General features: G+C 45.2%; 1 protein-coding gene across 1 annotated transcript in view; it reads right to left on the bottom strand.

Annotated features, from left to right (window-relative positions):
• The window catches only part of ING5 (inhibitor of growth family member 5), a 575,011-nt gene that overhangs the window by 124,576 nt on the left and 432,852 nt on the right, over window positions 1-17,583 (bottom strand). Inside the window, exon 5 of the mRNA XM_086944006.1 lies at window positions 11,615-11,708. Within this exon, the coding sequence (XP_086800132.1) occupies window positions 11,615-11,708 (94 nt within the window). The remainder of the gene's footprint in view (window positions 1-11,614; window positions 11,709-17,583) is intronic.

The raw sequence follows: 17,583 nt of genomic DNA, 5'->3' as shown, positions 1-17,583 counted from the left end.
CAATTTATATTAAACTGGCCGTCAGGCATTTCTAACAACAGCATAATCCCTAGACCACTGACGTATTTTTATCCTAGGTCAGTGGTATTCCCTTCCCAGCACCAACCACCCCCGCATATAACATCCCAAACCCACCCTAGTTGCTATCCACCTATCATACAGAGAGCTGGGAACACTCAACACACACTGTACCCACCAATCAGACAGAATGTGAGGGACTTGTACTACCCACCACATCCGGTGCCTGCACCTGATTCCCATGGATGGAATTGTGTGCCAGCCAGACCCTTTAACCCCAACAACAGAAGAATGGACCACCTAAAGCCATTCACACCTCTAGAAACCACTAATAGATTCGACATATTTAGTGGACTAGACGATTGTGATTGATGCCATATGCTGTCGGGGGGCGAGGGAAAAGGATTAATAACTGTCAACGCCGAGGAGGTGGGGGGTGTAGAAAATGTAATAAGTTTACTGTGTGATGGGGGCACTAACAATGAAACCGAATTCTTGGGGAATATAGGACCCCTACCTGTGGATGTATTAACAACTAGGGACAGCTTTACATTGAATGGAAATGCTATACGCCCAAATGTTTTGTTGCCTCCTCAGGACAACCTGATTAGTTCAGAAGGTTCCTCGGTTGTGGAACCAGAGGTTCTCCCCAACTTTAAGGAGGTTGAAAAGCCACCTATGGAAATGGACCTTGTAACAAGGCAGTCATTCAAACTGGTCTCCTGGAACATAGCGGGAGTCTCAAAAAATCTGAGGGACCCAGAATGGGCCAACTATATTGATTCCTTCGACTTCTGCATGTTACAGGAGACTTGGACAGTTGAAACTCCACATAGATTAGGGTACACAACTTATGGGATTGGTGCTATTCCATCTAGGAGTGGAAGGCCTTCGGGTGGTTTAATAACCTGGGTGAAAGTAAACCTAAGGGTGAACATTGAGGTGGCGGATGCAAATTCCCCAGATATATTGGCCCTAAAAGTCACTGCACGAGAAGGGAAAAACCTATTTCTAGTAAATATTTACAATAGGCCATCACCAATAACAAGAGAATCCCCAATATTATCCCAGCTAGATCTCTTTTTAAGTAATCTGGACACTAGGGAGGACTTCATTATTGTGGCTGGCGATTTAAATTACAATTATGAGCCAGTCGTGGGACTTAGTGATATTTTTGAAGAGGAAGACCAGGCTAATGGAATCCCTGCCTTAGACAATGTTAAATCAGTTAAATGTTCAACTCTGGCCCTCCAAATAACCAAAATATGTGCAGAATACAGTCTTAGGGCTTGTAATGGACGGTTACCGTCGGATAGCTTGAAGAAACCTACCTTTTGTAGGAGGAATTGTAAAAGCAATATAGATTTCGTTATTGCTTCCATATCAACCTGGGCATACCTCCTTGACATCGAGGTAATAGAAAGATTAGAAAGTGACCATTTTCCCTTAGATCTCAAAATGGAAGCCTCATTGCTAGAAGTTATGGCGTCCTCTATGCCCTTAGAGGGAGACAATGGCGATAACAATGAGATCCACATTAGTAATAATAGGCGATCACTAAAATGGCCACTTATATTGGACAATGGCGAAATTATTGCAGAAATATATACACTTTTCGCTTGTACATTTGATCCTTATTTAAATTGTACATCAGACGAGGAAAACAATACCCACTTTAAGATCCTACACCAAAAATGTTTTGATACTCTTAAGCTTTTAGTCACCAAAATGCCCAAGAAGAGCCAACAAAAGACACATAACCTGTCTCATAGCAAACCCTGGTACAACAAAGCCTGTAGGGAGTCTAAAAGGGCACTTTTAATAGCGATCAAATCTAAGGTATCCTTAGACATTAAAACAGCTAGGAACAATTACAAATCGGTACAAAAGGCGTCAAAAATAGCTTGGGAAGAAGAAAAATGGGCTGACATGCTGCTGGCCGCAAAATCACGCGACAATGTAGCCTTTTGGAGGCTAGTAGCTAACGGAAACCACATAGGGAGAGTGGTTAAGGACGTCTACCTGGACGAACAAACCTGGGTTAACCACTTCACTAACCTGTATACAAAATATGAAGATCTCCCCATTGATACTATTGTCCCAAACAACGCTTTTCCAACAAACCATCTGGATTTTACTTTAGGCGAAACAGAGTTGGCAATAAGCCAAATAAAATCTGGTAAAGCCCCTGGGCTAGACAAGATCCCGGGTGACTTATATAAACACGATCTAAAAGTATGGGTACCCTATATTAATTACCTGTGCAATAAGTTATCCAGTAATCTAGATTTTCCAGAGAGCTGGAAGGGAGCCGAAATTGTTTTAATTTTTAAAAAAGGAGACAGGATGGAGCCCTCCAATTACCGGCCAATCAGTTTAATGGATATACTCCAGAAAATTTATGCACACCATATTTTATTTCGTGTTAACGACTGGCTGGATGAAAATGCAATTTTAACCAGATATCAAGCTGGATTTAGACCCAAAGTAAGCACAATAGACCAAATTTTCCGATTTTGTTGTCTTTACTGGAAATACGTAAAGATCAAAAAGTGCCAATTATATGTCGCATTTGTCGACTTAAGGGCAGCGTTCGATTTAGTGCCTCGCAAACTACTATGGGAAGTATTGAGTGCAGCAGGGATGCCAACCAACTTAATAGTTCAGATTAAAGAGCTTCACAGAGGTAACTTTGCGAGAATTCGTTGGGGCCCTAATGGAGAGCTAACCCCAAAAATCCCTATTGAGCGTGGTGTCCGCCAGGGTTGCGTCCTGGCCCCTACACTCTTTTCCCTTTTCGTAAATGACATCCCCTCACATCTTGAGGGATGTGAAAACGACTCCCCTAAACTGAACGGAGAAAAGGTAACTTTCCTATTATTTGCTGACGACACTATCCTGATTTCCCAGACCAAAAGAGGTCTCCAGGCTCTTTTGAATTCCTTCAGTGAGTACTGTAGTAAGAAGGGACTGGAGATCAATGGGAAAAAGACCAAATGTATGGCCCTTAATTCTACCAAATCAGATAAAGGCAGCTTAACCCTAAAAGGATTAAAACTAGAATCGGTGCCTAATTTTGTATATTTAGGGGTGACACTGGATTCCAAATTTTCCTGGAAAGCCCAACTGGAAAAAAGTAAGATGACATTTTCTCAGAATGCAAAACCTATTCTAAGAGAACAAAGCCTGAGCACTAGCAAAGCCGTGTCGCCGGCGGTTGAACTTTTTAAATTCAAAGTACAGCCCGCAGTGCTTTATGGCTCAGAAATCTGGGGCCCCGGTTCCAAGGGAACTTTTAGTGTCCTGGACAATAATTTCATGAGAAGTTTGGCAAGGGTTCCGAGAAGCACTCCCCTAGTGCCCCTCCAATTGGACCTAAATTTTAAAAGAACGGACCACCACATTATACTACGCCCATTACTGCTATGGGTTAGGCTATGGCGGGTACCAGAATTACAAGATTATAGGGATGGGCTAAAAGAAATTATGGAGCTTGTCACCTTTAAAGTTATCCCGTGGTTCAAACATGTCAAAATTTGGCTTAATAACTTAGGTCTGAAACATTTCTGGGAGATCCCGGACCTATTACTACCTAACTCGAAAGAAATATTAAAAAGGGCCTTCTGGACCTACATTACAAACATGATCAAGAGTGCCTCAAACGGTTGGACCTTAGCAACAAACTTCCTCACTTTCAAAGACGAGACACTTTTTGAGTTTTTTTTGGATGGAATAGAACCGCCACTCGCAAAAACCCTATTTTTAAAATTCAGATATGGCAATCTCCAAATAGGCTCAACCTTGGCTCGTTGGACCAGTGGTCCAAATAATTCAAACTTAGTAAAAGATGAACTTTGTCCTATGTGTGGAGGCCACCAAAAAGAAAATGAGCAACACATCCTCTTTTTTTGCCCAGTATATATACAGGCCAGGAAAAGATGGATAAAACCGATATGCCTTGCGCTAGGCGTGAGATCATGAACACAGGCTCTGAGAATTCTTTCCACTAACACAACCCAACCTATAGTATTCAGTGTTAGTAGATTTTTGCATTGTATTTTTTTCCAAAGGAAAAAACTGGGATATCGCCTGTAAATGGGATTAACTCCAGAGATAGAATTAATAAAATTGTTGTTGTGTATACTTGTCTCTAATGCAAATGAATTGTTTTTTATCAATGATATTTATGTTCCATGCTGTACAGTTTTATTCTGCTTTTATTGTATGCATATGAATTGTTTCTTTTATGGCATCAAAGCCGAAATAAAGAATCTTTGAATTTCAATTTGAATTTGGTACTGGACACCGGTGACCGTCCTGAGTTCTTCAGAAGCGGTCGCTCCCCTCGCTGCTCCCTGCTCCTACCTGTGGTATCGTAACGCTACATTGCCAGTCCGCCTAACTATTTGTGCCTGCCTAAACTACCATCGTAGCGCTATACTGCCAGACCGCCTATCTATTTTTGCCTGACTGTAGAGTTTTCGTGGTGCTGGAATAGTAGATTGTTATTTCGATAGTTATTTAATTTATTCAGCATTGTGTGTTGCACGCTTGCCTGATTGCGTTGTTGGTGCCTGATTGTGTCAATACTGCTTGCCCATTTGGTCGCGTTTGCTGAGGCTGTGCCCCAAACTCGTGCTGCTTCGCTTTTTGGATCGCTGCCATTTTGTTGTTGTTGTTATTATGTCCCCCAGCCCGGCTCTCCACCCCGCTCCCGCCTCCCAGCTGCTCCTCCCTCGCTCCGCCCCCCTCCACCATCCTCTTATGACAGATGCATTTGCGCGCAGTGTTCACGCGCAGCAGACGAGCCCCATGCACGCCGAAGGCGCGCCAAAGGTAAGCCCGTCTACGCCCGTCCGCGCCTGGACGGCGCCCATCCGCCAGACCCCCGCAAACTCCATTCCACCCGCATAGCTGCCCCAGGACACACCCATGGACCTTTCTCCTGCCACTCCTGCAAATTCGACTGCATCAGGACCCACACCAAATCCACTAACTCCAGACATAATTCTGACTCTAACCACCTGAAGTGCATCCTGTTGAACACCCGCTCGGTCCACAGACACTCCATTGAACTCTGGAACCTACTCGACACTACTTCACCGGACGTCGCCTTCCTTACAGAAACCTGGATGAACGCCTCATCAGCACCCGACATCACTATAGCCATCCCGGACGGCTACAAGATCATCCGAAAGGACCGCATCAACCAAACAGGAAGAGGCATCGCCATCGTCCATAAGAACTCCATCCGCATCACAACCAGCTCCGATGATAACCTCGCTACCGCCGAACACCTTCACTTCCAGATCCACCCTGACCCCAAGACCACACTCAGAGGCACCATCATCTACAGACCACCAGGACCCCGCACACAATTCAGTGAAGACATCACTGACTTCATCAGCCCACATGCCCTTACCTCCGAGAACTACATTCTACTGGGAGACCTCAACTTCCATTTGGAAAAGAAAAACGACAGCAACACCACCTCCCTTCTGGACAACCTGGACAATCTCGGACTCAAACAACTTGTTGACACCCCCACCCACCTTGCCGGACACACGCTCGACCCTATCTTCACCTCCAGCAGCACATCTCCTTCGATCACACCACAGCCCTCCATTGGACGGACCACAGCTGCGTTCACTTCAGCTACAAAAAGACCACGACCCACAACCTATTCCTCGAAGATATTGGAACAAAATCACCACCGACCAGCTCTTCACTTCACTCCACCAAAACCCCCCTGCCATATCATCGGACCCAAACCAAGCAGCCACCAACCTCACACAATAGATCACCCACAGCGCCGACAAACTAGCACCCTTGAAGAACCATCTAATCAAGCAAAGTAGCAAAAAAGCCCCCTGGTTCTACGATAACCTTAAGAAATCCAAGAAGCTCTGTCGTACTCTCGAGAAAGCCTGGAGAAAAAACCCAACCACTGACAACCTGGCCACCTTCAAGAACGCCACCCACAAACACCACCAACTGATCCGATCCACCAAGAAATCAGCATTCAAGGATCGACTTGACAACAATGCCCAAAACAGCAAGGAACTATTCAACATCGTCAAAGAATTTACCAACCCCACCGCCGACACCAACGACATCACCCCCTCTCAAGACCTCTGCAACTCTCTATCCTCATTCTTCCACAACAAAATCGCCGACATACATAACAGCTTTGAAAACCAGTCCGAAGGCCAGCCCACTCCACCCACCTCCGAACCAAAACCACACTCTAACAACCTTTGCACCTGGAACCCAATCACCACCGAAGACACCATCCGCCTGATGAACTCCATCCACTCAGGATCGCCAACCGACCCATGTCCCCACCACATTTTCAACAAAGCAGACTCCATCATCGCACCCCATCTCCGCGATGTCATCAACTGTTCCTTCAACTCCGCTACCTCCCAGGAAAGCTGGAAACATGCCGAACTCAGCGCCCTTCTGAAGAAACCCACAGCAGACCCCACTGAACTTAAGAACTACCGCCCCATCTCGCTCCTCCCATTCCCTGCCAAAGTCATTGAGAAAGCTGTCAATAATCAGCTTGCCGCCTTCCGTGAATCCAACAAATCCCTCGACCCCTCACAGTCCAGCTTCCGAGCCAAACACAGCACCGAAACCGCCCTCATCGCAGCAACAGACGACATTCGAACTCTACTGGACAACGGAGAAACAGCCGCCCTCATCCTACTCGACCTCTCCGCAGCCTTCGACACAGTCTGTCATAGCACCCTCATACAACGCCTCAGCAACATCGGAATACAAGGGAAAGCATTGGACTGGATCATCTCGTTCCTCGCTGGAAGAACCCAAAGAGTCCGCCTCCCCCTTTTAGATCAGAGGCCACTGAAGTCATCTGCAGCGTACCACAAGGATCATCACTCAGTCCCACCCTATTCAACGTATACATGAGTCCCCTCGCATCCATCGCACGCCAACACAACCTCAACATCATCTCCTACGCAGACGACACCCAGCTGATCCTCTACCTCACCAAAGACCCAAACACCGCCAACACCAACTTACACGAAGGAATGAAAGAAGTAGCCGATTGGATGAAGAATAGCCGTCTAAAACTAAACTCGGACAAAACGGAAGTCCTCATCTTAGGGTCACCCCCCTCTGCCTGGGACGACTCATGGTGGCCACCGGCCCTGGGAACCGCACCCAGACCTACGGATCACACACGTAACCTGGGCTTCATCCTGGACTCCTCCCTCTCGATGACCAGACAAGCCAACGCCGTCTCATCATCCTGCTTCAACATCCTCCGCATGCTCAAAAAAATCTTCCGTTGGATCCCCACCGAAACAAGAAAGACGGTCACCCACGCACTGGTCACCAGCCGACTGGATTACGGAAACATCCTCTACGCCGGAACCACAGCCAAACTACAGATAAAACTCTAACGAATCCAAAACGCCTCAGCCAGACTCATATTGGACATCCCTCGGCAAGCTCACATTTCTGGCCACCTGAAAGACCTCCATTAGCTCCCCGTCAACAAGAGAGTAACGTTCCGCCTCCTCACCCACGCACACAAAGCCCTCTACGACCAAGGACCCGAATGCCTCAACACGCGACTGTCCTTCTACACCCCCTCCCGCCAAGTACGATCGTCCAATCAAGCCCTCGCCGCTATTCCGCGCATCCATAAATCCACCATGGGGGGAAGATCCTTCTCCTACTTAGCGGCCAAAACCTGGAATTCTCTCCCCACCCACCTCCGCCTTACACAGAACGACCTCGCCTTCAGAAAGCAACTAAAAACTTGGATATTCGATAAGTAAAACACCCCCCTCCCTCAAGCGCCTTGAGACCCTCTGGGTGAGTAGTGCGCTATACAAATATCTGAACTTGAACTTGAACCTTGTCAGCCCCTACATAGTGCACTATAGGTGCCAAGGGCATAGGTGCATCCAAGGCCTACCAGGGGCTGCAGCATAGCTTTTGCCACCCCTGGCTGGTTCTTAAATTGACACAACTGGCTGATCACTCAGCTGGGGCAAGTTGGTGTAATCACCTCTTGCTTAGACATAGTATACCTATATCTAAACCTAAAACTGGACACATATATACCTATAAGTCACTCCTATGGCAGGCCTTAACAATCCTGGAGGCAGAGTGCTTGGTTTTATGTGAGATGGTGCTCTAGCATGAGCTGAGCCTGTCTGCAGCTGTCGGGACCAACTCCCTTAGCTGTTCCGGGATATTGCCATACCATATACTATTAAGTGCATTATAATCCATTGCGGTTATGTGCTAACTTTGGTTTGGCTTTATCAAAACCTGTTGTGTAAGGTGTCATACGATTTGGAATACTATCCCCTCGACAGTCCTGTCGACGGGGATAGCCTTCCACCCTTCTAGAGGGAGAAGACATGTTACTTTTCTAAAACGCGGTTGATTTCGAAAAGAGCCTCAGCATCACAAAATGGATGCTGCTGCCACCGACACAAGTCTGACCTCCTGCTGCTGACCGAAACTTGGCAGAGGAGGCCTGGACAAAGGCTTTCCTGTCGCAGGGAGGAGCTACACCTCCCCAGACAGGAGATAGTGTATTGGGGCAGGGTGGGTTGAAAGAAACCAGACAGTGCCTGGGGCGCACAAGGCTTCCCCTTGCATAATCCGGTCAAACCGGTTCTGGGGCACACCAGCCCCAGTCCCAGCACGACCCTGGACAAAGGGAAAGGGGTGTAACCACCCCCTTCCTGGGTCCCACCCTTAGGAGGGACCTAGCAGGTAATCCAGCCCCCAAGATTGGTATAAGAATGGGAGCAGTGCCAAAGCACTCAGATTATCCTGACTGAAACTTATGAAACGAAACTCTGGACCCTTCGACATCCTACTCGACGTAGAAGACTGAAGAATCTCCCATGTGGTCAAGGAGTGACCACCCTGTGCAAACAGGCACCATCCAGCGCCTCGACGTTTGCTTTGTTGCAGTTCCCACCGGAACTCGAGCGACAGAGTTCGACCAGACCAAGCGTGCCTGCCTTCTAACAGCCCGATCCACAGTCCCTGCAGAGCTCAGACCCGTGGAGGCGACCTGAAGCGTGGGGCCCGCCATCTTGGAAAGACCACGAGACGCTGACCATGCAGCCCACGAGTGACCCTCGAAGCTGTGCATTAGGGTTTGAGAAGCCCCAGCCCTGAGCCTCTCTTGCACCGAAGCTCACCCCTCCACACTCACTGAGTGCTGCGTGGGGCCCTTCTGCATCTTTTGGCTCAACGCCTTGGCCCGGTCACTTGCCCGTTGGCTTGTGGCCCCTGTGCCGACGAACCTTGAAAACTAACTTGTGAATCTGGTTGCTCCAGACTTGCACTCTCTCCCCTGAAAAGGAGCACTCGCTATGACCCTCCTGGTCGAGTGTATCGCCATCTTCGAATCCTGCGTGGGTTGCCCTTGCCAAGGGTTGTTTGCTCCAATCCGGAAGCCGACACCGCCGACAGCGAGAGCCTGCATGGGACAGCTCGTGATCCACTCCTGGACATCCTCGGTGCCCCAGAGTCCACGTGGCAGCGGAGAGAAGCGCCTCGTCAACGACCTGAAAGCGCCCGACATTGCCTGGTTCCTTCCTGGTTCCACCCTGGTCACTGCTGAGTACCCAGACTCTGTCCCCTCTGCTTTCAGATCATCTTTAACTTTGATCCACCCTTGGATCACACCGGACACTTCTCGTCTCGACGCCTGCAGCATCTTCAGCTCCAAGCACCAGCAACCTGCGTAACAAAACCCGACACTACTTCGCACCTGTGCTCCCGCTTCCTGTGGGTGAGGTAACTCAGCAACGCCGGTGTTCCCACACTGGTACACACCTCTAGTGTATGTGTCTTAAGTTTCGTCCTTCTAGGTTGAGCGGAAGTATTCTTAAACTGTAACTTTATAACTTTTACGCACCATTGACTTTGCATTGGTGCATGCCTGTGCTTTAAGCGCTGCACCCGAATCCCGCGGGCTTTTCCCGACTTCAGCATTGCTAGTCCCGACTACTCCCAGCGATTCCCTAGGCCTAACCACTGTTCGATTGGTATCTCTTATACCACTTTCTTAATATATGGTTTGAGTGGCCACCCGCCCTCATCCATAATTGTGCAACTTTCATATGTTTTACTGTGCTTTTGTTTAAACGCTTGTGCCTCTGCACTCATAAAGGGTACAGAGGATTATTCTAGTAATAAATACATATATTTTTATAATATATAACTTGTGTGGTGTCCTTTCATTTGATATTACAGGATTGTGATTGGTAAAACAGCTAGCTTAACGCGACCTCTTAAGTTAAGCCTTTAAGGCTGCTTAGTCCATGCTACCATTAGGATAGCTTGTCTATAAGGTTGACGTACAACCAGACACCATAAGGGTTGTTTGGACTGATACAAGGTGCCCCCAGAATTGGAGACATCATATATCAGGCCAACTTCTCACACTACCCAAACCTTCACTTTACATTACTGCACCGTGTGGTAACTCCGCACCATTTGTCCATACACGGACACCTCTCGTTGTCAGTCCCTGTGCATTATGTTTTGGGTTTCTACCCAGACGCTGTCAGTTTCACCCTTTTTACAAGGGAGTTATGCAAAGGTTTTAGTCCTTTTGTATTTACATGGGTTCCTACCCTAATACGTCATGAGTACCTACTCATATGTGGTGTTTATCACATTTACCTTCCTACAGTTCTCTGTGTCTGTTTGCTCACACATTTAGCTTATGTTTTACTGACTTTTTCGCTATCACTGCTAAATATGTTCTGTTTAAATTGTATTTTTATTACTACTTTTGCACTGTTATCTTTACATTGCATATTTGCTTTTGCTCATTGATAATGGTGTTTAGTTGGGGAACTTTTATTTTTCCTCATTTTACTTGCATCTTTCTTCTTTTCCGTCTTTCTTCCGGAGTCTTTTTCTTGTGTCTCTTGTGGACTCTGAGCTATTCTGTCCCTTTCTCTCATGTCTTCTTTATTTCCGTTCGTCGTAGCCTGTAGTCCTGTGTTCTGTTTATTTTCCATTTTCAGGCTCCATTCATTCCTGTGCTGGCCAGTAGGTGTGTTTTGGAGTTGTCTGTTGTGTTTTGTTTTATTAATTTCTCTTACGTTGCTATGTTCTTTTTCCATGTTGTGTAAGAAGGGAGGATGGTTTATATGTTTGGTTTCTTTTCTTCTCTGTTTCTTGTTATCTCTCGTTGCTTTTCTCTTATAAGTTTTCTCTTGACTTCATTCTTGTTGCTCTTCTTTTGGTGTTTTACGGTTCTGTTTCCTCCTTTTCTCCTCTTTCTCATTTCTTCTCTTTTGTTATTTCACTGTTTTTTTTTCATTAAGGAGAAAGGGGGATATGTTGTATCTTGACTCCCATGTTATGCCCACCTTCCCTGTGGAATCCTCATGTGATGTCACCTCACAGAATATTGGGAGTCAAATACACACAATTGGCTGGGCTGAGCAGCATGCTGGCTGCTCCTGGTGGGCTCTCCCTGTGGTCTTGTTCCTATCTACTTATCATCTTGTATCTATCCTGAAATAAACCATCTTTAAACTACATGATCACTTGTGGGCTTGATCATTACACTTACCCTCCTTTGAGCTTCTTTTTTTTCGGGTTATCTTCTTCAGAGGCTCGTTGTCCTCGGCTTCGTAATCCTCTCTTGTCTTTCTGGCTTCGCCCCTCTATAAAAGAAATCAAATGAAAAAGATTTGCAGAGGACTTCAAACCTAACACAGAAAAATCAAAGGCAGACTATTTGATTTTCCATCTATGTTACCCTACAGGTAAATTAAATGTAGGCAAAAAGGAATGTAAGGGGAAATGAAGAGGTACTTATCTAAAATAAAAACCTTCCTCAAATGCAAAATACTTGAAATACCCTCTTACTTGTCAAGTAGAGCAAAAAACCGCTTTTAGAAGCAATATACTAACTTTTAAATCCAAACAAAACATTTTGAACAACTAAAGCAGTAGTTATGTAACAGCGAAAACAGACACCGTCTTAACCCCTTCGCTGCGGCGGGAATTCCGCCGCAGCGCTAAGGGGGTGGGGGGGCCGAGCGGCGCTCGCATGCTCGTGACGGAGCCGCTCCGTCACGAGCCGCGGTTGAGCTGTGCTCATGACGGAGCGGTTCCGTCATGGCCCCGCCCGCTCAATGGAACGTCCAGCGCAGGCGCGAAATTCGCGCCGCGCAGGCGCGCCGAGCGGGCCATGACGGAACCGCTCCGTCATGAGCACATATCAACCGAGGCTCATGATGGAGCGGCTCCGTCATGAGCATAGAACGGGTTAATTAACAAAGCCATTTGAGTTACTTTTATCATCTGAGTTCATTTAAAAAAGCAAGTGTGTATAACACAGCACTCCCTTTATAGGCATTCTGAAGGGAAATATTACTATAAAACTGAAAATATTAATCGTATAAGGGAACCAATGTTATATGTAATTAACTTTTCTCCCCTTATGACCCTAGGTCGCACTCATCAAGTATCCTTTTCTTTCTATAAACTGGATGGCTACGTTTTCAGGAGTTTTGAATCCATCATCTGGGACGGTGGTAGTTTGGAGGTGGATCAAAGTCAAAGCGAAGATTTGAAAAACTTCAGTGATATCTCAAGTGAGCCAACTAGAGGCAGAGGATACCTATATGGAATCTTTGCAGCAGTCTGGAAGGGTATAATAGTAGAGAGGATTGATTGGTGGAGCGCCAGAAAGAACTGTGGCAGGGTGGATCCCATGTGATTTTATACAGAAACCTCCAGAGCCCATGATAGAGGTGGCTCTTAGAAATAGGCCAGACATCATTTCTGGAGGGTGGATGACAGTAGGGAAGATGCTCAATTAGCAGTAAGATTTATTTAAGCCAAAGCTCACATCAAACTGCATAGGGTAAGGGAAAGGGAAAGAGGGTTCCGGGAATATGAATGAAAGGTCAAAGGGAGAGTTCAAATGGAGTTGATACAAGCCCTGCACAACGCCCTGGAAAAAAGACTAATGCTATTGAACAAGGGTCAAGGATGATGAAATGAAACTAACATATTTCCAGGAGTGGTTGAAAGGAGTGTATCAACTTGTGGCATTAATGGAGGTGTGAGTGGAGACGATGGAGCAACATCAGGATACTATTGATGAGGCTATAGAGGATGAACTTGATTATATGTTTCAATATGTTTCTCATTGGTTTTCACGAACAGTAAGTACAACATAGTTTACTCTTTCACTGCCATGATTTCCACATCCATTGCCTAGGTCCCAGTGAACAATAGGTGATCTTTTGAGCAGCACATATACTTCTCTCACCATCTCTCCCTTCCATCCGTTCTCATGCTTAATTCCGTTCCTTACAATATAGTTCTCCCAGCCTACGAATGGTGCTTCCTCTTATATGTTTAGTACCTGGATTAGTTGAATGCATCTAAGTACTCAACGTCTCTTGTCATGTAGATAATCACCCGCTGCCACTGTTTCCTAAAAACCTTTTTCCCTTGCTGTTAGTGACCTTCTCCATTGCTAATACCCACCAAAATCGTTTGAAGCCACATATCTCCTGTGAGTATAAACTTTGTGCGTTGGTGTTTCAGTAGTATCTGCTTTGCTGCTAGGAGCATGTGAAACGTGCCCTTTCTATTAAGCAGTGGATGGAGTTACTCTGCAGGGGATCCCAACAGATCACTTATATATTCCTGTACGGCTGACCACCACTTTGTTTTCCGAATAGCCATAAAGACTTCCTCCCAAACATACTAAATCCTAGGGCAGCATCATAACATATTTGACAAGGTTCCCACTACACCATTTATGTTTGGCCTGACTAGGTCCTTTGTGTGTACCTGATCTGAGAGGTAGTACTATCTATACAGCTTTCGAAAAAATTTGTCACACAGCCACACACACGTGTCACAACGTGTTTAGCCCTTGGCTGCCGAAGTACTGAAGTGTGTGTGTGTGTGGAGGGGGGGGGGGGAATATTAATTAAATAAAAAAACTTACTTGAGTACACAGCGGCTACCTCAGTCCTCTTCTCCGGCTCTCCTCGAGTCACAGCATGCAATGGGCTACAGGCTCCACACCCAATTCTGGCGCTGCTCTCATGCTATGAGATCAGCACCACAATTGCTCTGAGCAGTGTGGTTCGCAGCTCAGACAATGCCTAGGTGCCTGTGATGTTTCTCCAATCCGGCTGCGTTAGAGAAACCTAAGTGCCCATGTCTGTTTGTCTGGCCTACGACGGCCGGCCAAAGAGACATGCACACTTACACTGCGCTCACCACTCCACCCTACAGTGGCAGGCCCCACCCTCCCTACACTGCTAGCATCGGCTCAGTCAGTCAGCAGTCATTTGCTAGATCGCTGACTGACTGACCAGTGGGGTGATGCTCCGCCATTACGGAGTCGCCGCCCATAAGTATACCAGTCATCGTGTAACAGCATCCCGAGTTCCTTTTCTCAGATTCCTAAAAGGGCAATTTCCTCCCCGCCCAAAGGCATCTTTTACTTGCAGAAATTTTCCAACTGCCCTTTTATGGAACATGTACCAAACCATGACACACCTCCCTCTCTCGCTGTCCTGAGGTCTACACATTCCATACATAGGGTTTAGGAAGCTAGCCCTATATATATTGTACTAAAATGAAGTACACTGTGCAGAGAGTCCAGTGGGACCCCAATTGGTTTACAGAGGCTAAAGTAGATAATCAGTTCAGTTCAGAAAACTTTATTTCGGCAATACTACCATAAAAGCACAATAAGAAATCACATAATTAAAAAAAAAGTGCCACAACATGAAATAACATTATACAATATGAGAACTATTACAATAGTTACTCTCTCACATTTAAACCCTTAATATCAAAGACTAAACAATTGAGAGAGGGGGACTACCTCTCTTCAAATTAACCCTTGGTGACAGTTAGGGAGAATCGAGCAACCCAGATATTCAATCTTTAAAATCAAGATCAAGAAATAGCATCATAAATATTAAAAATTTAAGTAAAAAAAAAAAAAAAAACTAGCAGGGGAGGTAAAAGATTTCAACTTCAATTAATACCCTTTAAAATCAGGAAATTGGTCAGTAGAAAAACAACACCATCTAACACTCAATCCAAACATCTCACTACACATCTGCGCTTGCCCCACATTGCAAATAAACATTTTGCTATAGCAACAACAACAACAACCGGGTGCGTGTCATGCTTTAATAGTCTATAGACCTCTATGTAGTTTCTTGATCCTAGGTTCTTGCAAAGTTGGAGAATCCATTTAGATCAAGCCAGATGGTAAGCTGGACAAAAAAAGATCACATGGATCTCCGTCTCTACTGTCTCATTGCACCTGGGAAATAAAGATGTATTACCTCCCACCCACCTATTAGTAAATGCAAAAAGGGGGAGCGTCCCGTGCCTAAATTGAACAAACAATTTCTTAGCTAAAAGAGATTGTATCAGGTCTAAAGCCGGCTCCAGGTATAATGCAATTTTACATCCAGGAACCTGGAAATTAAACTAGATGACTCAGTTGATTGCATGATTCTTGTTAATCTAAATTCCTTCAGGGCAGAGGTTAGAGATTGTTTGGAAGTAACAGAGCAAGTCTCCTCAGGTGCAGACCACAGGTCATTTCTCCCTATTTTACGAAAAGTATCCTGAATAAATAACAGCCAGGGGATCTTTCCCGCCCCCAGAATTGACATAACCGATTTCAGCTCCTCTCTATAATCCACCAACTCTGGCATACTCCATAACAGACGCCAGTAGTGGACGAGTAGATAATAATAATGCTCTCTTTTATGGTAGTGTGGGCAAGCAGTTCAGCTTATCCAAGGGTAGTGCTAAGCATTTGTTGTACTCACAGAGGCAATAAATAAGATACACACTCAAAGAATAAATACAAGACATATTTAGACAAGCATTGGCATAGCGTTTAGGCAGATCTATTGGCTTTGCCAATATTTTTAAGCTTTGTTGTAGAGAAGTTAAGTATTGAAATGATTAATAAGCTGTCACTTAATTCGAAGGTTTCTTTGGCGACAGGAGAAATAATGTAACTGCTTCGCAGGGATACATGGCTGTAGAAACAACACAATTAAGGAAATGTATACATAATTGGCAACAATAATCGGATCTGATAAGTACATATATCATATGTGCCTCCCTGGCCAGAAAATATAACAAATGGGCTTCCTTTAGTAAGCAGTGCACATTGGAATATAAATGCACACATCAATCGTGCACCAATGTAATTGTTAAAGAAAGCTGAGCCGCCTTGAAAGCGCGTTGGGATGCCCAACCAGAAGGAACCGCTGCGAAGGAGTTGTGGACAAACCCTGGCAAGAAACTGTGGGGAAAAGGCTGCACAGTCAATTTCAGTCCCACAATATTAATAAAACGCCCTGAGAGAAAAATTGCACAAATCGTACCTCAATGTATACAATGGTCAGCATACATAATTGTGCTTGTCGGTTAAGCCTTACAGTTCTAAGCACACTTATAACAGATGGTATTAAAACACCCAGTGCGAGGAGGAAACTATCAAGAGTTGGCAGGGATACGCTAAAAGTGCATGCTGCGAGGGTAAACATGTATTGTAAGCACAGCAAAGGGATACAGATTGCTGGGATTGTGATAAGTGGGGTCGAACAGAACATATGGTCACCTGCCATCCGCACTCCAGTCCCAATATGCTCCTGGGCCTGCCTGGTATCAGCGAGGAGCCAGGACTCTCCCATGGGGCCTCTGCAGCTAGTTTGGTCAGACTCCTGCTAACCACATTTACACATAAATGCCAGTAGATCTCTGGGACAGAGGAGGTTGGTGGGGGTGGTCGTGGGGCTCGCCATCACAGATCTCTGCTCATCACAAGCGGTTATCTTTAAAATGCCTATAAAGTTGGCCAAAACTAATAGAATGACTATATAATGCTGCAGGAAAACGGGACAACTAGTCACGCATTGAGTAATTAAATCAAACTCCTTTTGAGTGACTCTGTGTAGTTTCTACAGTCATTCACGAACTGTTCCTTTCTAAAAAAAAAACAAGCATTTGCAATGCAATAGGTCTCGCATTAGGAAAGTTTGAGCTATTGGTATTGTAAATGACACATTTTGTATTTATGTTTAGTTTTTGAAAATAGCAAAATTAATAGCTTTATCATTTACCATGCCAATAGTTATAACTTTCGCAAATGTGACACCTACAGCATTTGTAATGCAATATGTGTTGTATTTACGTGGCTTACATGTATTGATATTACAAATGACAATGGCTTTTAACTTTTTTTCCAATAATTAATACTTAAATAAAAGTTATTGTAATTCCTATTGGCAATAGCTTAAAGTTTTGTAAATAACTTTTGTGAAGATTATGTTCAGTGTATTTAATTGTGACGAAAATCCAAGAACAGAAGTAAAATAATAACATCTTTTTGTTACATTTGTAATAAAGCTTGAAACATTGAGAAAACATATTTGAACCAGGTGTTGTTAAATGGTTGCACACATTGATGCTGTGGTGGCACTGAGTGATGTTGTGATGGCGAACAAGTGATGCTGTGGCGTTCAG

The sequence above is a fragment of the Lissotriton vulgaris genome, chromosome 11 (genome assembly GCF_964263255.1).
Source record: "Lissotriton vulgaris chromosome 11, aLisVul1.2, whole genome shotgun sequence".
NCBI classification, from domain to species: domain Eukaryota; kingdom Metazoa; phylum Chordata; class Amphibia; order Caudata; family Salamandridae; genus Lissotriton; species Lissotriton vulgaris.
The sequence above is the reverse complement of the archived record's forward strand: the minus strand, read 5'-3'. Positions and strand labels throughout refer to the sequence as shown.